The sequence below is a fragment of the Clupea harengus genome, chromosome 13 (assembly GCF_900700415.2).
Source record: "Clupea harengus chromosome 13, Ch_v2.0.2, whole genome shotgun sequence".
Taxonomy (NCBI): domain Eukaryota; kingdom Metazoa; phylum Chordata; class Actinopteri; order Clupeiformes; family Clupeidae; genus Clupea; species Clupea harengus.
The window spans coordinates 1,531,213-1,550,000 of NC_045164.1; the positions used below are offsets into that span (position 1 = coordinate 1,531,213).

General features: G+C 45.8%; 1 protein-coding gene across 4 annotated transcripts in view; it reads left to right on the plus strand.

Annotated features, from left to right (window-relative positions):
• Window positions 1-18,788, plus strand: part of lyst (lysosomal trafficking regulator) — a 93,847-nt gene that overhangs the window by 51,560 nt on the left and 23,499 nt on the right. For all 4 annotated transcript variants that reach the window (XM_031579328.2, XM_031579329.2, XM_031579330.2 and 1 more), the window contains exons 16-28: window positions 324-484; window positions 2,080-2,270; window positions 2,685-2,930; window positions 3,780-3,953; window positions 6,869-7,018; window positions 7,302-7,439; window positions 8,157-8,355; window positions 10,054-10,185; window positions 11,087-11,798; window positions 14,922-15,102; window positions 16,160-16,329; window positions 17,487-17,717; window positions 18,267-18,433. In XM_031579328.2, coding sequence (XP_031435188.1) covers window positions 324-484; window positions 2,080-2,270; window positions 2,685-2,930; window positions 3,780-3,953; window positions 6,869-7,018; window positions 7,302-7,439; window positions 8,157-8,355; window positions 10,054-10,185; window positions 11,087-11,798; window positions 14,922-15,102; window positions 16,160-16,329; window positions 17,487-17,717; window positions 18,267-18,433 — 2,852 coding nt within the window. The remainder of the gene's footprint in view (window positions 1-323; window positions 485-2,079; window positions 2,271-2,684; window positions 2,931-3,779; window positions 3,954-6,868; window positions 7,019-7,301; window positions 7,440-8,156; window positions 8,356-10,053; window positions 10,186-11,086; window positions 11,799-14,921; window positions 15,103-16,159; window positions 16,330-17,486; window positions 17,718-18,266; window positions 18,434-18,788) is intronic.

Here is an 18,788-nt window from a genome sequence, read left to right on the forward strand (position 1 = left end):
GTGTGTGTGTGTGTGTTATGTGGGGTCAATGTGTGTGTGTGTGTATGTGTGTGTTACTGATGCTTGTCCTCAGTGGTGAAGGGAAGCAGAAGTGAGTGTTGGTAGAGTGGTCACGCCTTAGCGGCCGAGTAACAATTGAATGCTGGCGACTTTTGTTTTGTTGTGTTTTTGTTTTTGTTCACTGCTTTAGATTTGAGAAAGTAGTTGTTCAGGTTCGTCAGATGTTTTATGACCCCGCCATAATCTAGAGAACAAAGACCAAACGGATTTTCTTACAGTAGCAGCTGTTGACATTTCAAGCTCTTTCCATGTGCCTCAAACAGGAAGTGCGAGCTGTCGCTAGACTACATGCTACCCAGGAAGTCCAGCCTTTCGTCTGACAGCAACAAGACCTACTGCATGCTGGGACACTGCTTGCACACTTCGGAGGAGGTGCCTAAGCCAGGGGCACGCTGGGATATGGGCACCATGCTACTTTTCAATGGTACGGTATGATCCTGACCACTGTATCTTACCTCCCATGCTTTCTTCATTGGCTCTCAATACGCCTCATGCATCCCAACACAATTCAGGGGAACATGGATCAAGTCTGACACTAGTTGGGGTTTGTAAGGGTCATCAGAAAAATCTGTCTCCCACATCAGAGCACCACAGCTATGTTCAATTAAAGGTTTGCCATTAGTATTAGAAGCTTAGTAAAATTTCCAAAGCACTCTTTTTTTTCATGTTTGCAGAGAGGGCTCAATACAAATGTTGGCATCTGCAAAAAGAGATTTTGTGTGGCATGCAAACATCAGAGACGATCGGCTTCATCAACATCAAAGACCTGATGCATGATGCTCGCTAGAACACAGTGAATCTATTGCTATGAAAAAAGCAAGACAGTGAATTGTTGCTGTTGTTTTTGCTGCTACAACTAGATTGACCAGTGTGAACATTTCACTAATCACTGGCAGTTTTTGCTCTGGGTTGTACTGAAGATTTGTAACATCAGTAGTTTTATTTGGGATTGACTAGAGTTTCACATGTAGGCTCACGTGTACACTAACCCCCTCAGCTTTTGACTTGTCTACGTAATGCTTGATAGTTCTGTGGACTGTGGAATCATCTGCTCTGTTTTCATAACGGGTCGTATGGCCGACATGAATACTTTATAAATCCCTCCAAACACCACAAATTTCCCCTCACGGTCACCTATGCAAGCAGTTTCCTTGGCATTGTTTCTCTGGTCCTGTTAAAGAACCTGAGTCTCCTACCCTCCGCTTAAAACATTAATGTTGCTTCTGAATAATGAAATAACAGTGTGTGCTGTCTCTGGTTTGCACACGGTGCTGTGTTTCACGTGGACGTGCTACTCAAGATTTGTTTTGGTGGTGTAGCATGCTGGTTGTGAGAGAGACAGACAGATAGGCAGACAAACACACACACACACACACACACACACACACACACACACACACACACACACACACACACAGACACAGACAGACCAAAAGGCAGACAGACAGACAGCTAGGCAGGCAGATGGCTAGCAGGGCAGACACAGACAGACAGACAGACAAAGACCAAGACAAGAAGATGGACAGACAGACACGAATAAAGACAAACGGTCTGCACTTCCTCTGCCCCTGTGCTGTGTTGTGCTGTGCTGCTGTGTGCTCATGCGTGAGTAGCAGGATTCTCCGCGTTCTTGAGTCCAGGGGAATGCTGCTGACAGAATGGCTGCCTTGTTGCTCTTAATTTGCCTTGAATGGCTTTGGTGCGCTCATGCCCAACCTGTGAAATGCACTAATGGCATTAAATGTGTGAGCACCTCCCTGCATTCCTTGTTACTCTTTGCCCAACAGTTTGGAGCAGCCTTGGTGGCCCATAGCCATGTAACATCAATCTCATGTGCTTTTATTTGTTTAATGTCTCTGAAAGGTTTTTCTAAAACGCCCTTCTTGTAAACCATTTCCTGAATTTTCCCAGGCAAGGCTAGATTGTCACAGATATTCAACTGTACACAGCTTAACTATGTTTAAAAAAAAAAAAAAAAAAAAAAAACATTTTTAATGTGTTTGTGTTTGTGTATTCTAGGTTCACGAATAGACACAGACGAAGCCTTCTATCTGTATGCCAGTGGGCCTGATCTAACCTCTATCATGCCCTGCAAGTATGGCAAGCCCAGTGGGACATTTTCCAAATATGTAACACAGGAGGGTCTGCAGTGTGAGCAGGTCCGAGAGTTGCTAACGAGAAACGGTGACGTGGACACTTCACACCTCATCGTGAGTCAGATGATATGAAAATTGAATGTGGATAGCTTGACGATCTTTATTTCATAACACCCAAAGGACAGGAACACATAAAGTCAGCTTGTTTTGATTATATGGTCTGTAATTACATGGCATACAGCTTACATCCCTTCACTGCACTGAAGCATTCATTATGTGCCCTGTCCTGTTGTGTTGTGTTTTTGTGTAGTGTTGTAGTATTTTGCAGGGCTCTGTGCTGAGTTCTAGTTTGTCACTTGTTTGACAAATGACCGTTGTCTGTAGTCATGAGACAGAGGCTTGCTGTTCCTTTGATAACACATTGCTATGGTGCCTCAGGAAAGCTGCTTAGGAGCTTGGGCTGGACAGTTGCCAAAAATGTGTGTGTGTGTGTGTGTGTGTGTGTGTGTCTATACGGCCACCTTTTAGGAGAACCTGGCGGTGGTGTACATTCCCAGCACCCCAGGCATGTACACCATCTATGAGCCGGTGATCCGAATGAAGGGCCAGGCCAAGACGGTGGTGTCCCAGCGGCCCTTCAGCTCCAAGGAGGTGCAGAGCTCCGTACTGGAGCCCCACGCCCTGCGCTCCATGCAGCCCTGCCAGCCTCAGGACCTCCACAGCGTCCTGCACAAGATCGGCGGCACCGGCAACTTCGTCTTCCTCTTCGCTCGGGTACGGTTTCAAATCCTCCTGACCCCCCCCCCCCCCCCCCCCCTCCTGCTGAGATGTCTCCAACACCACCTTTTATATGCCATAAATCCTCTCTCATGGAATATTAAAACCTTAACACCATTTACCTGGGCCTGTGTTATCACATCCCAGTTTTGCTTTCTGTGTGCCCTGGAAGCTCCTCGTGAGGATTAGTGTTGGTCAGGGGCACTACTAAAGGGGATGGACTGTAATGACATTTCCAGCTGAGTGGATCTGCGTCTGTATTATCTAGGAGAGGAGACCGAGGTCAAGAGATTTGGACAGCCAGTGCCAGAACAAGCGCAGCGATGTTGCTGTAACGTCGGCTGGCTTTTAAATCCCAGTCCTTCCTTTCCATCTAATTCACTCCTCTTAGTTCATTGATGTTTTTCAGAATTATTATTTTAGAACATTTCGGTTGTCATGGTACATTTTGCCCAGATAATAACATGATTTATGTTATGATCGCTGCCTCAAAACAGATTATATCACGATAGACGTTGCTACCATAAATTCAATGATTCAGGTCTGACATAGATCCTTTCTCATGTTTTGACATGCACTACACTTGCCTCATTACCCAGAACACATAGATGAGTTGATGAGTCGTGCCCCAGCTTAGGGCCAGATTGTGTGTCTCATCGGCCTAGAGCTTTCCCTCCAACACCACTGTGCACTCGTGTAGCTGGCTCTCCTGCAGCTCTTTCCTCCTCGTTGGTGTAGTTTATTTATCCGTCCCACCATCTGGCTCTGTTTCTCTCTCCCTCTCTCTCTCTCTCTCTCTCTCTCTCTCTCTCTCTCTCTCTCTCTCTCTCTCATATTCCCCCTCAGGCTGTGGAGCTCAGTGACTGCGAGAGGACCCAGGCTCTGGCTCTGCAGGTACTCCTGTCTCTGTTGAAGTTCAACCACCACCGCACACACGAGATGGAGTGCTACAACGGCTACTCCATGATTCACCAGGTCCTCATCAAGTCCAAGTGCATTGTGGGATACCACATCCTCAAGGTGAGCCTAGCCCAGGCCGAGCTCATCAGCAAACCCCTCTTCAACATTCAGCCATGTCAACAGAGATGTTCTTACTGCTGGTCTGTTGTGTCTCATGTGTACAGTGTTCATTGATTTGTGTTGAACAGTGTGGCCTACTGGCCCTTAAGGGTACTGCAGACAGACCCCGAGTGAACTGTCTACTTGATATTTTATCTCTGGCCTCTTCTATTATTGAGCTCCCACTGCTTAACTCTGAAATCGATGCATTGGTCTGGAACCGTGCGGACTGGTGCACTACAGTATCTTTGTGCTGGTGTGTACGTAGACCAACACTGTTATGAATGCACACGACTGCACACTCATACACAGTGATTATCGGGGAATTATTCCCATGAATTACTTTTTTCCCGCTTCTATCTTCCTGATTGAAGGAAGATGTGGCATGCATCTCCACAGCTAGATTAAATTAGGATGAGCGTTCCACTAAAGATAAGCCAAATAATCAGAAGAATGATCTATATGTGTTGTGGCACCTCACAACACACTAACACTGGGCAATCAATGGGCCCTCAAAACACTGGGAATGCAGCCCGCTGGCCTCCTGCTTTGCTGTGTGCGCTACGTGAGCACACGCATCCCAGAAGAAATCTGAGTCAGTCAGCCTGCTAGCTGCTAGCCACACGCTAAGGGAGCCGTAATGCAGTTAGATACCATGGGCCAATGTTCCCTCTAAGCTGCGTGCGCGCGCGGCCGCGCAGGCCAGTCGAAGTGGCCGCGCAATAGATTTTTCAGACCGCGCACATTCTTCAGACCGCACAAACGACTTTCTTTCAGGGGTTACAAATCTGAGCATCAAAGGTGATGTAGGCTAGGTAATAAACATTTAAAATACTGACATGTCTAATAACCAAGCCGGATGTACGTTAGAATGTTTACATAAAAAGTATCCTTTAGGCTACTTATGGCGGGCCCTGCTCCAGCAGTTATAGGCTACCATGGCGAAAAGAAAGGCAGAGCAGGTGCCCCAGAAAAAGGTCTGCCTAACGTTTAAACATGAGCGGCTAGATGAAATAGTCCAAACTGACACAGGTAGGATAAAACTTTTCAGACATATTTACATATGAAGAAAGGAGTGGCGTGATCTGCAAATTCTGCTCGGAGGCAAAAGCGAAAGGAAAGTTCGCTCGTGGGAAAACTTGGTCCGAGTGGAAGCTTGATTACCTAAAGCGTCATCTGACACAGAAAGTCCATGTAGACGCATTGAAAACATTAAGGCTTCGACATGGGAAGTCTATCAAATTCTCACCGAAGATGCTTGTGCTTTACATTAAGTTTCGGGAGCAAACTGATTTCAGTACGTCGCTTTGGACAAAAGCGTCTGCTAAATGACTAAATGTAAAGTTACAAGACCGTTTTTGCTGGAATCATTCAGCTTTCAGGATGCACTGCAAAAAAACATCCTTGATGCCATTACCAAGTTCTACGCAGATCATGCGCTATACATGAACAAAATGGTAATGTTTACTTCAGATGGTGCTTCTGTCATGTTAGGCAGACATAAAGGAGCGGCTGCTTTACTGAAGCGTCAGGTACCGCAACTGACTGAGCAACACTGCGTGGCCCATAGGGAGGACTTGGGCAATGATGACGCATGGAAAGATGTCCCTATAAGGAAAGAGGTACAAACGCTATCCGGACAGTATACTCCATGTTTTGCAGATCTACCTTTAGGAAAAATGACACCATGTCAATTAAATAGGCCTATAATTATTCTTAAGCACTGCATTAGCATTTTTCTTTCAATGAAGTTCCACTTAAATGTTGTACCTGCTGAGAAATGACTAAACACCTTGGATACTTTTTTATATATATATATATATATATATATATATATATATATATATATATATATATATATATATATATATATATATATATATCATTTTCAGTCATAACCAGTGAACCAGTCATAACCTCCCTAAACCTTATTGAAGTTCAACCAAAGATCATTTAAGTTCAACTAAACTGACTGGTAAAACGCCATCATTAAAATTTTCCCAAAGTCCAGCCATTATAAATGATATTGATGAATATCAACTTTGTAGACATATTGATGCATTTGCTGTCATCTCTTTGAATCCCCTATGGCTAACGCAGGCTCGTGGTCATTTTCAGCAGGTCGCGTGGTTGCGAACTGCTCACAGTGCTGAAATGTGTGCTCAGAAAAAAAAGAAATTGCTCAGTGCTGAAAAAAATTAGAGGGAACATTGCCCTGGGCCCATGCTGAGCTAACCAAATCTGGTCTTCATCACGCCAGAACGACGGCTCCCAGTGTGCTCGGCTGTGGCTGAAGAGCCTGCCAGGAAATGGTATTATTGTAGCATCTGTGAGTTAGAGATTTGTTCGATCCACCCTGGGTGTAAGTGTACGCAGGCTGTGTTTATTAGTGTTTCCTGTTTTTACAAAGGCGTGGTGCTCCGGTCTAATTAAGAATAGGATTTCGGCAGGTGAGCAGATAATTGTATTGACAAAGCAGTAAATGGCATCTTGTGACACTATTCTTCCTTTCAGAGGAAGAATTGGCTACATTTACAAGGGTTTTAAACCGTAGCCTCAAATGACAGCCCCAGTCTGTGTGTGTGCGTGTCTGTGTGTGTGTGTGCTTGCTTGCTTGCTTTATTGGAAGTCCATTAGTCTTTGCATCCAAAAAGATTTTGAGTCAAATGTTCAACCTGTGATATTTGTAGGGATTTCAGAGTGTTGTGTGTTGCTCTTTGACAAAGGCAGTTTACACAGGGCCCGCGTCTGTGAAACTGTACACATGTATTACTGTGAGCGGGCCAGAATGATAAATCAATGCAGTTGGGGCAGCACAATGCTGCTACTGTATCCTACCTCAGCATTAGAGTTAACAGATCAATCCTTCTCTCTAGACCCTGCTGGATGGCTGCTGCAGCGAGCCTATTCTGACCCTAGGGGAGGATGGACACTTCCACCTAGATGTGGAGTCCACCGCTGTGGTCCAGGACCTTAAACTCCTCTCGGAAATCCTGTTGGACTGGAAGATCTGGGCTAAAGCTCAGGTAAACACACAACCACATGGATACAGCTACTGAAGTACTACTAGATCTCACCAACTATCGGTGATGACAAGCGTTAATAAGCATTAAGGAACAGAATGCTTTCATTTGAGAGTTTTTCACAGGCTTAGGTTTGTTTTCTAATTTCTCATCCATGTCATGAGTTATTTTGGGCTGGAGTATGTGTTGGTGATTCAGAAACACACACACATAGAGGTGAAAATGTACCCCAGCAATAATTTTGCTGTAACGTGTGTATGTGTGTGTGTGTGTGTTTGTGCTACAGTGTGGTGTGTGGGAAACACTGTTGAATGCGCTGGAGATCCTCATCAGGGTGCACCACCCACACCAGATGTTCAACATCCGGCAGCTGCTCAAGGCGCAGGTGGTGCACCGCTTTCTCCTCACCTGCCAAGTCCTGCAGGTAAGGACCCACCACCCTCCTCCTTCTCCTTCTCCTTCTCCTTCTCCTTCTTCTCCTCCTCCTCCTCCACACACCAAGACATGGGTAGCAGATACGAGTCCAGTGAGAGACGGGTAAGGTAAGTTGAGCTGAACACACAGGTACACAAGGTCAGAGGTGCGTTCAAATTAGCAAACAAAGGCAAACGTTGACAAATGTTTTCAAACTGTTTTGCGCTGCGAATCTTTGTGAACACATGCAAACGGTTAGAGGAGGTAGTTCTCGGCAAACATACAGGGACACTGGAATAAGGGTTATCGTTTGAATCAAACAACTTGGAATGTTTAGGCAAAACTTTCAAATTTAAATGTTCAAAGTAAACTGGTTATCTTTGCCAAATTTGAATGCACTTCTGGTAAGGACCCACCACTCTCCTGCTCTTCCTCAGACCAACACTCCGGTGCTTTGGTTAGCGACCAAACTAAATATAGGTGACAGGTTCCATAAGGAGTGTTTTTGTAAGTAAGGTTTTCCTGGTGTAATGTATGATACCAGTTCACAGTAGTCGATTCTTAGTTATGTTTCACCCTTTTTTCTCTAACTGTATTATCATTGGTTATGTAAATGCCATCTGATCTGATAACATCTCCCAACCAGTCATTTATCATAACAGTTTACATCTTCCCGTCTCTTATCTGTCAATCTCTCACACACACACACACACACACACACACACAGGAGCAACGGGACGGCCACCTGACCGCAATCCCTCAGGAGGTGTGTCTCTCCTTCGTCAAGATCATCCAGGAAGTGCTGGGCTCCCCGCCCGACCTGGACCTGCTCAAGCTGGTCTACAACTTCCTGCTGGCCGTACACCCCGCCACCAACACCTACGTCTGCCACACCCCCACCAGCTTTTTCTTCTCCCTGCACATAGGTGAGGCCCTGAAGCTGTTCATAGGTGTGGTTATGAAGCTGTTCATAGGTGTGGTTCTGAAGCTGTTCATAGGTGTGGTTATGAAGCTGTTCATAGGTGTGGTTATGAAGCTGTTCATAGGTGAGGCCCTGAAGCTGTTCATAGGTGTGGTTATGAAGCTGTTCATAGGTGTGGTTCTGAAGCTGTTCATAGGTGTGGTTATGAAGCTGTTCATAGGTGTGGTTATGAAGCTGTTCATAGGTGAGGCCCTGAAGCTGTTCATAGGTGTGGTTATGAAGCTGTTCATAGGTGTGGTTCTGAAGCTGTTCATAGGTGTGGTTCTGAAGCTGTTCATAGGTGTGGTTATGAAGCTGTTCATAGGTGTGGTTCTGAAGCTGTTCATAGGTGTGGTTATGAAGCTGTTCATAGGTGTGGTTCTGAAGCTGTTCATAGGTGTGGTTATGAAGCTGTTCATAGGTGTGGTTCTGAAGCTGTTCATAGGTGTGGTTATGAAGCTGTTCATAGGTGTGGTTCTGAAGCTGTTCATAGGTGTGGTTCTGAAGCTGTTCATAGGTGTGGTTCTGAAGCTGTTCATAGGTGTGGTTCTGAAGCTGTTCATAGGTGTGGTTATGAAGCTGTTCATAGGTGTGGTTCTGAAGCTGTTCATAGGTGTGGTTCTGAAGCTGTTCATAGGTGTGGTTATGAAGCTGTTCATAGGTGTGGTTATGAAGCTGTTCATAGGTGTGGTTATGAAGCTGTTCATAGGTGTGGTTATGAAGCTGTTCATAGGTGTGGTTATGAAGCTGTTCATAGGTGTGGTTCTGAAGCTGTTCATAGATGTGGTTCTGAAGATGTTCATAGATGAGGCCTTGACAGATGTTGTTCTTAAAGGCTTCAGCTAGGAGTGTGCACATTAACCACTTCTGATATTCGAATAGTCGTCAGTGTTGTTGGCTTTTTGTGGCGTTGGCCGTAAATGGAAGCTACAGCAAATGTGGTAATAGATAGATGGATACTTTTGAAGATGTACTGGGAAAGCAATAAAACCTTTTCTTGTGATATAGTGCCATCTCATCCCATTTTATTCATACCATCTCCACAAATGTGGACAGTGTAATTATTTAGAAGTGAGTTTGCTAAATTATCTAATTTTGTCTCATATTTTCCCATGATTCTATGTGCACAATAACCGAATAGAGATATCAGTTTCCTAATAGTCGTGCTTCAAACATTTATGTGGATATTCGAGTATGCATGCACACCCCTAGTTTCATCACCTCTCTAACCCCATCCACTGAACTAAAGGCATCAGTCGCTGTGCAGCCTAATTGTGCCATTTGGGCTATCGGGGGGGATGCCAATCCCGTAGAGCCTTTGAACTTGGAAGCTCTGCCTTAGCACACAGGCTTGTAATGATGTTATCGCCATTCCGTTAGCGTACAGGGGTGATTTGTGATGGGGCTTGTCTCTGTCAAGGACGTCCATCAGCATTTTCTTTTTTGTGCTAGCCTGATTGGCCGCTCACAGCATAATAATTGGCCTTGCCTGAAGACACAAGTCATTGAGCGAGCTTTAGCACAGGCCAACACACACTTTGAAATTGTGGTTGATAGGGCTTGCATAGTCATTGAGTGTGTGTGTGTGTGTGTGTGTGTGTGTGTGTGTGTGTGTGTGTGTGTGTGTGTGTGTGTGTGTGTCTGTCTGTGTGTGTGTGTCCAGATGGCAAGCTGTACCAGGAGAAGGTGCAGTCCATGATGCACCTCAGACACTCCAGCAGTGGGGGCAAGTCAGCCTGCAGCTCCCTGATCTCTCTCTCCCCCACCGTCTTCACAGAGGGTCCGCACCACGAAGGTACGATCCACACCACACCACACCACACCACGCCATGCGACCTCTCTGAGCCTGTTCTGTCCATCCCACCTCAGCAGCACAGGGCCATGCAGATACTCCACGCTGTCTGCTCTGGTCTTTTAAGGAGATCACAGTCGTTTGTGTTTAGCAGGAGTCTAGGAGGTAGACCGGCAATGGCGGTCCAAATCGCTGGCTAAAAGCATTTGCAGCATCATGTGATGGAGAAGCACATTGTGTTCCCTGCGTGACGCCCGTCACACTTTCTGTCGGAGGCTTTGAAGCATCCAACCTTTTCAGTCAAAAGTCAATTACAGCTCATGCCAGCCATTTTAAAATAGGCCATTGTGAAAGGCAAGGATATAAGTGGGCTCAGGCAAATCATAGGAATAGGTGGTTCAGTCAAAAGAAACAGGTGCTCAGAGTATTCATTCACTCTGAATTATATATAATATAGGTTAAGTTATTTATATATTTATTAATATTTCTGTATTTTAAGTGTGTTCAAGCTGCTAAAGGTTCCTTTTTTGAACCAATATGTCACTTTTCCTTATAATTAAAAGCTGCCCTAAAGGCATCTTATGGCATTCAATGTTATTTTTTTTTTACCTAAATGCCAGCACATTATCTGAATATAGATTGCCCCTTCAAATATGTATGGTTTCGAAGAGTGCCCAACTTTGTGTTTTTAGTCGGAAAACGTTTGTAACCACGCATAGTTTGTACCTTAACAGGTCAGAGTACTATTTGAATCAGTGACATTCTGCAGTAAGCTTGCCCATTAAATACACAATAACAGCAGTGTAACAACTAAAGCATGTGTCCTGTAATCTGCTTTCCTCTAATCTACCACCCGGTCACTGAACGTACTTATTTTTCTGTTTACGCTTTCCTCTCATTCCAGCTCCCTCCCCAGAGCATGCTGTTGAGGACTCCTCCTCCCTGCGCCCCCCCAGCCTGCGTCCCTCCCCCTACTCATCCCCGACCCTGAGCCCCCGCATGGCCTACCGCAGCCCCGTCCACATCCAGGCCAGCACCCCCACCGGGGCCCCCGATGCTGAAGACTGCGGCGGCGGAGGTAGGGCCTCTCTGGCCTCTCAGCAGGTGCTGGGCAGCACGGAGACCCTGAAGCGCGGCGGTGACGAGCAGCTCCTCAGCAGCTGTGAGTCGGCCAAGACCATCTGCGACTCGGTGGACAGTGGCGACGGGACGGGCGCTACCGCCACAGAGCCAGTAGTGATGCGCCCCCCAGTCATCATCAACGTGGAGGAAGACGGGCAGGACGAGCCGCAGCAGCAGCAGCAGGAGGAAGGGGGCGACGCGGAGCACAGCCCTGCAGACGGGAGCCTAAGCGCCGAGTCCGAGGACCGCTTCGACTGGGCCAGCGAGGACGCCCCGCGCCGGCCCGACAGCCTAAAGGGCATCCAGTCCTTCCAGCGTAGCCAGAGCAACTTGGCCAGCCTGGGCCTGGCCTTCCCGGCCCAGAATGGCTCGCTGGCGATTGGCCGCTGGCCCAGCGTGGCTGACCGCACGCCCCTCCCCGACGACTGGGAGAGCTACACCTACTCGCCGGGCTACGAGAGGGCACAGAGCAAGGCTGACTCCTGCAATGATCGGTAAGTTGTCAAGTCTCTCTGGGTGAAACTAAACAGTTGAATTATCAACTCTGTCTATGTTTTCCTGTAGAGGCACATTCAACATTAGACTTGTCCTCTGCTGGCAGTGGAAAGCTACGTTAGGTACCATTTCTCGCAAGGAAGTACTTGAGTAAACTATGTCTATATTCATTGACAACAAGTGTGCACAAGGGGGTTTTGAAAATGTTTAAGTCTTACACAACCCATGGTATCCTTCCACAGTCCTTCCTATTGCACCTTTTAAGCTCTATGGTACAGAAGAAAGAGCACATATTAGCTTATCACTGGGTCCTGTTGGTATAACTTTATCACCTTATCTGCACCTTTGACATCTCTCGTGGCCTCATCATCTCCCAGAAGGTCTGAGTGGCCAATCTTAATGCCCCTCTTAAGAACACCTGGCTGTCCTCCTTGGGACAAGGACAAGGTCCTTTGGGCTCTTCTCAACCTGGCAGCCAAACCACTTGTTTGAAGAGCTGTATTATGCCTCTCTGATGTCTCCTTACATCAAGGGATGCTTTATCCCATTCTCGTCACGGATTACACATCTTAATGGATTGTGTCATTTTATTTATTATTTATTTATTTTTCCATTTCTTGATGGAGGTCCATTTCCATCACATCAGTGGTCTCCATTTAGGCAGACCTGCATCCTCTCTTTGTAGTAGTTTCTCCTGCAGCCGTCTCTTTGCAGTCTTCACCATGGAACACAGTCTCTAATTAGACTTTATCTTCTAGTTGAAGTGCTCATCTGCCATTAGGCTCCCCGAAGCAAATGAGCCTGGGCCATCTGCACACAGCGTGGCTTTCATCCGCTGTCCCATTCTCTGCCATCTTTTATTGTGGCCTTTGGTCACTGGCTCTTCCAAGCTTTTATTTTTGTCTCATCGGGCCTTTTATCTGTGCGACCTACGCTGTGTTCACTGTCAGCCTGCTTTGGTAAACCTGTCCTGTGTGCAGAGGCAGTGTGTTTACAGTCTTTGCAGTTCAGTTGGTGGGGACATTACAAAGTGACAGATAAAGGAGGGGAAACAAGAAAGGGTTTTGTAATACTTCAGGAAAAGCACTGTGACCTGTTGACTTTAGTCAGTCAAACAAATACTTCCTGAGTTCAATACAAAAACAGCTCCCCATAATCAGCAATCAAATTTCCTTTTTTCCAGCATGAGTTGATGTTTAGCTTGGAGCATGTCTGTGTAGAGCTGTAGAGGTACGTTGAGAGCCATAGAGGAGGAAATAGAGCTTTAAAGTTTTAGATGTTGCATAGCAACATATTGCTTGCTAACTTTAAGTTACAATGAATTTCCGTTACAATAAGTGAACGGATTACGTGCAGAATGATATGAAAGAAGCACAAAACCCGTAGTCAATGGCAGCAGTCATTATTCATTTTCAGCTGCCATCATCAAATGTTTGTCCAGTCTTTACTAAGTAAACATCTATCTTTCAGTCACCTCCCTGTCTCCTGTGGGTCTGCATGAACACAGCAGCACAGGAAAGAGCGACAGGGAGGTGTGTTACAAAGTCCCTAGTCTTTGCTATGTAAACATCGTTGTCTCTCACACACCACTTCCTCTCTCCTCCTCCCTGTCTGAGGGCCATTGCTCTGGTCATTATTATCCTCTCTACCACTAATAGGCACTAATGTGACCCCACTTACTGGAGCAGTGGATCACTCTGTTCACATACAACCACAAAATAGCTAAGGCCCACAGTGGCACAGGAAACAGGGACCCTGTGTTTCTCGCTCAGAGTGAATACAAGATTACCAAGTTCTCTGTCTATGTCAAGCAGGACCATAACATATACTTGGTATAATTATGAGGGCCTGTGCATCAGTAGTTTGTCTGACAGAATGTATCCAGAAAAGCCAGGGCAAAGACAGGCCATGCTTAACTTAGGTTAGCTTGGGACTTAGAAATAGATAAATAGATACTTTATTAATACTGAGGGAAACTAAGGATTCTAGTAGGTTAGTACGACACACGGAAACAAAGTGTGTGTGTGTGTGTGTGTGTGTGTGTGTGTGTGTGTGTGTGTGTGTGTGTGTGTGTGTGTGTGTGTGTGTGTGTGTGTGTGTGTCACTAAAAACCGTAATTATAAAAGGGTAGAAACTGGAAGGTTGAAATCGTTCAGAAAGTCCAGGCAAACTGAATATCAAAGATTCAAAGCACAGTAGCGTCAAACTCAATAGGCAAATTCTGTCTGCTATCATTGGGAGATGTGAAAGAGCTGTATGGCCCTGACGACAAAGGACTTCCTGAGTGTGTCGAGCAGCACTGTCACAGCCTGCCACTAAACATGTTCCTCTGCTTTACGACCGTCATGCTGTGGGTGGTTGTCATTGTCCATGATGTTCAGGGTCATTCTCTCTGCTACTGACACTAGGGGAGTTTAAGCCCATGGCAGCCCCAGAACTCTTAGGAGGCCTGGTTATACCCAGAGTAAAGCATGGACCTCCGAGGAAACACAGCTGTGTGTTTTAAAACATGCGAGCCTGTTGGTTGTGCAATTTTCATACAAACTGTTTGTTTACATATCTATGAATATCAGCACCTTCATTCATAGCTTACATAAAATGTCTATTTTCAGCTCAGCAAAATATTAAAACATGCGCTGCCTACAGGAAAGCATTACAGAGAAACAGCCATTTAAATAGCTTCATTTTCAGCGTGCTCGAAACACAAGACAATCTTAGTCTCTTCCTTTTTAAAAAATAAGTGTAATATCACCACTATAACTGGTTAAGCTCATCTGTGTTCGTAGTTTTTAATAGTGTTTGAATATGCTCCCATTAGGCCGCTAAGTCATGCTTTCCTTTTCCAAACTGAAATCAATGAAGTGGAAATAGAAATGGAGCCCATAGGATGTAATATTATAATGTCAACAAAATATGACACAACCAAAGGAGTGGGATTATCACTCATTAGGAGGGACACATGCAAAACAGCTTTTGTGGGCACTTGTCAGAAGTTGTCAATTTATCTAAATAAACTATGAACAAATGTTGTGTTGAGAACTGCTGCCTTTGTCTGACTGTTTATCTATGTTTATGCATGTATAGGTATATATTTATACGTGTGTGTGTGTGTGTGTGTCTAGGTCCAGCACGGAGGACTGCCTGGTGCTGGTGTGCTGTGGGCTCTATGAGCTGCTGCGTGGAGTGCTGCTGCTTCTGCCTGACCTCATGCTGGAGGAGGTGATGGATAAACTCATCCAGCCAGAGGCGCTCATCGTGCTCGTCAACCACCCCTCCCCGCTCATCCAGCAGGGCGTCATGAAGGCCAGTCTCCACTCTCTCCATCTTGCTCTGTCTCCTGCTCTGGGCCTGTGCGCTTGTTTGAATCATTGAATCATGTCTGTATACTCAAGATAGAAAAACAGATTCGCTGAAAGAGGCCAAGCCCAGGCTCTCAAAGCAGTGTGTGAATAATTGAAAAAGCCTTCATTCACAGGGAACACATTGGAAAGCCACGGGCATTTCAGCTTTGTTATAAGTGTTCTTGTTGAAATTCTGCAATAATTTGGACTGAAACTGACAGTGGTCCGAGTTCAGACCAGGAAGTTTATTCGCATGTGAATATATATATGTTAAAGTAGTCCTCCAGTGACAACCATTTCCATGCGCATCGTCAGGTAGCTCAACAATGTCTGCCAGGACATCTGTCAGAAAATCTATAACCTGCTGCACATGGGTCCATGAGCCCTGGCCCCTTTTGTCTGGCCTCCTCTTCTCTTCTCCTCTCCTCTCCTCTCCTCTCCTCTCCTCTCCTCTCCTCCCTCTCTCCGCTCCTCTCTCTCTCCTCTGTTCTCTCCTCCCTCTCTCCTCTCTTCTCTCTCTCATCTCTTCCCTCTCTCCTCTCCTCTCCTCCCTCTCCTTTCTTCTCTCACCCATTTCGTCTCCGCCTGGTTGACCTGGTTCGTCTGTGTTGTCACTCTTCTTGCTTTTTTTATCCTCATAATTGCTCTCATTGCCATTCTCGTCCTACCCCGCTTCCTTCCCTCTCCACCTCCGCTTTCATCTTCTCAATGATTTCTTACTGCTGGATTTCTGTTTTATCTATTGTGGTTATTTTTTCTTCTTCCATCATATATTTTTTTATCTACTCAAATATGTTCTGCTCTTTATGTTTCTCTTCTCTTATTTATTAACTTTCATGTTTCCTTTCTTGTGATGTTGTAGAAAGTTGAATGCCACTGCTAGTGGACTCAGGCTAGTTGATCGCTCGAGGGGCCCTCTTCCTCCAACCTATGTGTTTGGCAAGCAGATCAGAGAAGTAAATATCTTATTACCTCTGCTGTCCCACAACATAACTCTCTCCACTACCTTACTCGCACAGCTGTTGGATGCCTACTTCAGCCGAGCCTTTAAGGAGCAGAAGGAGAAGTTCCTGAAGAACCACGGCTTCTCGCTGCTGGCCAATCAGCTGTACCTGCACCAGGGCACTCAAGGTCTGCTGGAGTGCTTCCTGGAGATGCTGTTCGGTCGGCCCGTGGGGCTAGAGGAGGAGTAAGTGTGCATGGCATCTCACCACAGGGGTGGACGGGGGGCACTCATATTTATTATCGCAAAAAAAAGCAGGAGAGTCAACAAGCTTACCGTTTCTCGCGGAGGAGCTGTGACACGGCAACAGTGCTGGGGTCCCATACCACAAAGGGGCCTGACTGTGTATAAGGACTCGGGTTCAAGTCCAATCTTAATCCAACTCCCCATCCTGACTGTGTATAAGGACTCAGGTTTAAATCCAATCTTGATCCGACTCCCCATCTGTCTCCCACTCATTTCCGTCTGCCCACTGCTGTCCTATCTGAATAAAGCCTATGAGAGCGATGCTCCCATGTGTGCAAAAAAGCGTGAAGCTACACACTTTTCAGCCTATGTGTATTTTACCTTTGACTTAAGTCGACGAACAACTTTCAAGCACTTTAAAGAATGAGAGAATGCGACCCTATAAGAATTTACCCAAAAAGAGTGTTGTTTTTCAGCCCAGTAGTTGCATGAACCTGGAATGATAGGCTAGATGCTAGGCTCTGTAAAAACAGTAGGTTTTTCTTATTTGCGCTAAACAAAAACCGCTACCACTTGGATTGTTGTATTCATGGTGACTCACTGCAGATCAGTGAGATTGTGGGAGCTGCTGTGGCTCCAGTCACTATTTTACTGTAACTCTCTGTCTCACCCATGGCCTAACCTGAGGAATAAAATATAAGGGAGACAGAAAGTCATGATAAATTGCTAGCCAGCCGACTAATAGAGTGCTAGCTGCCTATAGCACAGAAATGTTATGCATATAAGAAGAGATATGAGAAAAGAGGGAGGGATGTTCGTACATCATAATAGAAGTGGTGACCTGTGAGAGAGAGAGCATTACAAATAAATTTGTCTGGCCCATGCAGACTGAATAGAGAAATATTCTCCAACTTCTTCAGTCTGCTTCACACTAGTCATGACTCATGGAATTCGCTGTCACGAATCATTGAATTATCAAAGAGATGTCTCACAGAGCTGAAATAACACAGCATTTATCTCACATTAAACCCAAAGATCATTGCATTATTTACAAATTATTGTCTATTTGAATTTGAGGCCTACTTCAAACTTGGTCTCTTTATCGCTTGTCTTTTCTTCCCCTCTTCTCTCCCATTTCCTCGCCTCCCGTCTCCCAGTCTGGACCTTGAGGAGATGGAGCAGATCTCTGCGTTCCGGAAGCGCTGCATCATCCCCGTGCTGGGTTTGATCGAGAACTCCCTGTACGAGAACTCGCTGGTGCACAACGCCCTGTGTGTGCTGCTCCAGCTGCTCAACGCCTGCCACAAACTGGCGGACATCTTGCTGGACCATGGCCTGCTCTACGTGCTCTTCAATGCACTGGCCACGCTGAATGGCCTAGAGAACGGGTGAGAACAATCACAACAAAGAACCGGCTAATTGGACAGGGGCACTGTTCAGACCAAACGGCATGTTATGTAGAAACTGCGCTTTTTGACTCGTAGGTATATTTGTATGTGGTACTAATCGAAAATGGGCAAAAAAGAGGGGTCCCTGTTTGTCGAGCCATGTGATTCAGCATGACGGAAAAGTTTGGGGGTTGGCAAATTAGGCCGATGTGATTTCAAATGTATTTTGTGATGAAACAACAAAACTTGTATTTTGAACAACAACAACTTTATCTACACGAATCTATAATACCATGGTTCCTTTTTAATGGTCAATGCTTCGAAACTCATTGCAATTTCAGCGAGTTGGTGATTGTGGTACTTTCAAAACTTTAACATTCATTACAAATTCCTATTATGTCTACCTTGTCTACCTGAATTAGTGATCTATATGTGTCGCTATGTGTGTAATTATGTGTGTGTGTGTGTGTTTGTGTGTGTGTGTGTGTGTGTGTGTGTGTGTGTGTGTGTGTGTGTGTGTGTGTGTGTGTGTGTGTGTGATTTATACAGGATTTCCCCCGGTGACTACCGGCTGCTGATGTGTGACATGCAGCAGCTGCTGGTGGCCGTGACCATCCACTCCTGCAGCTCATCTGGCGCGCAGTACTTCCGCATCATCGAAGACCTCATCACTCTGCTGGGCTACATGCAGACCAGCAAAGTCCGCCGCACTCAGGGTACGCAAACACTTCACATGTGCTACTACACTATATCTGTGCGGCATGCTGTCAGAGTGCAGTCATCCTACAGGATGCACAGGGTACACACACACACACACACACACACACACACACACACACACACACACACACACACACACACACACACACACACACACTACAACTACTACACTATATCTGTGCTGTCACAGTGCACTCATCTTACAGGACACACAGGGAACACGACCTGTACAACTAACACAATATCTGTCCAGAGTAGTTTAACAGTCTGTGTACCCTGCACACCCTGTAGTATGACAGCAAACACTACAACCACTACGCTATATATGTTCCGAGTAGTTTACCAGTGTGC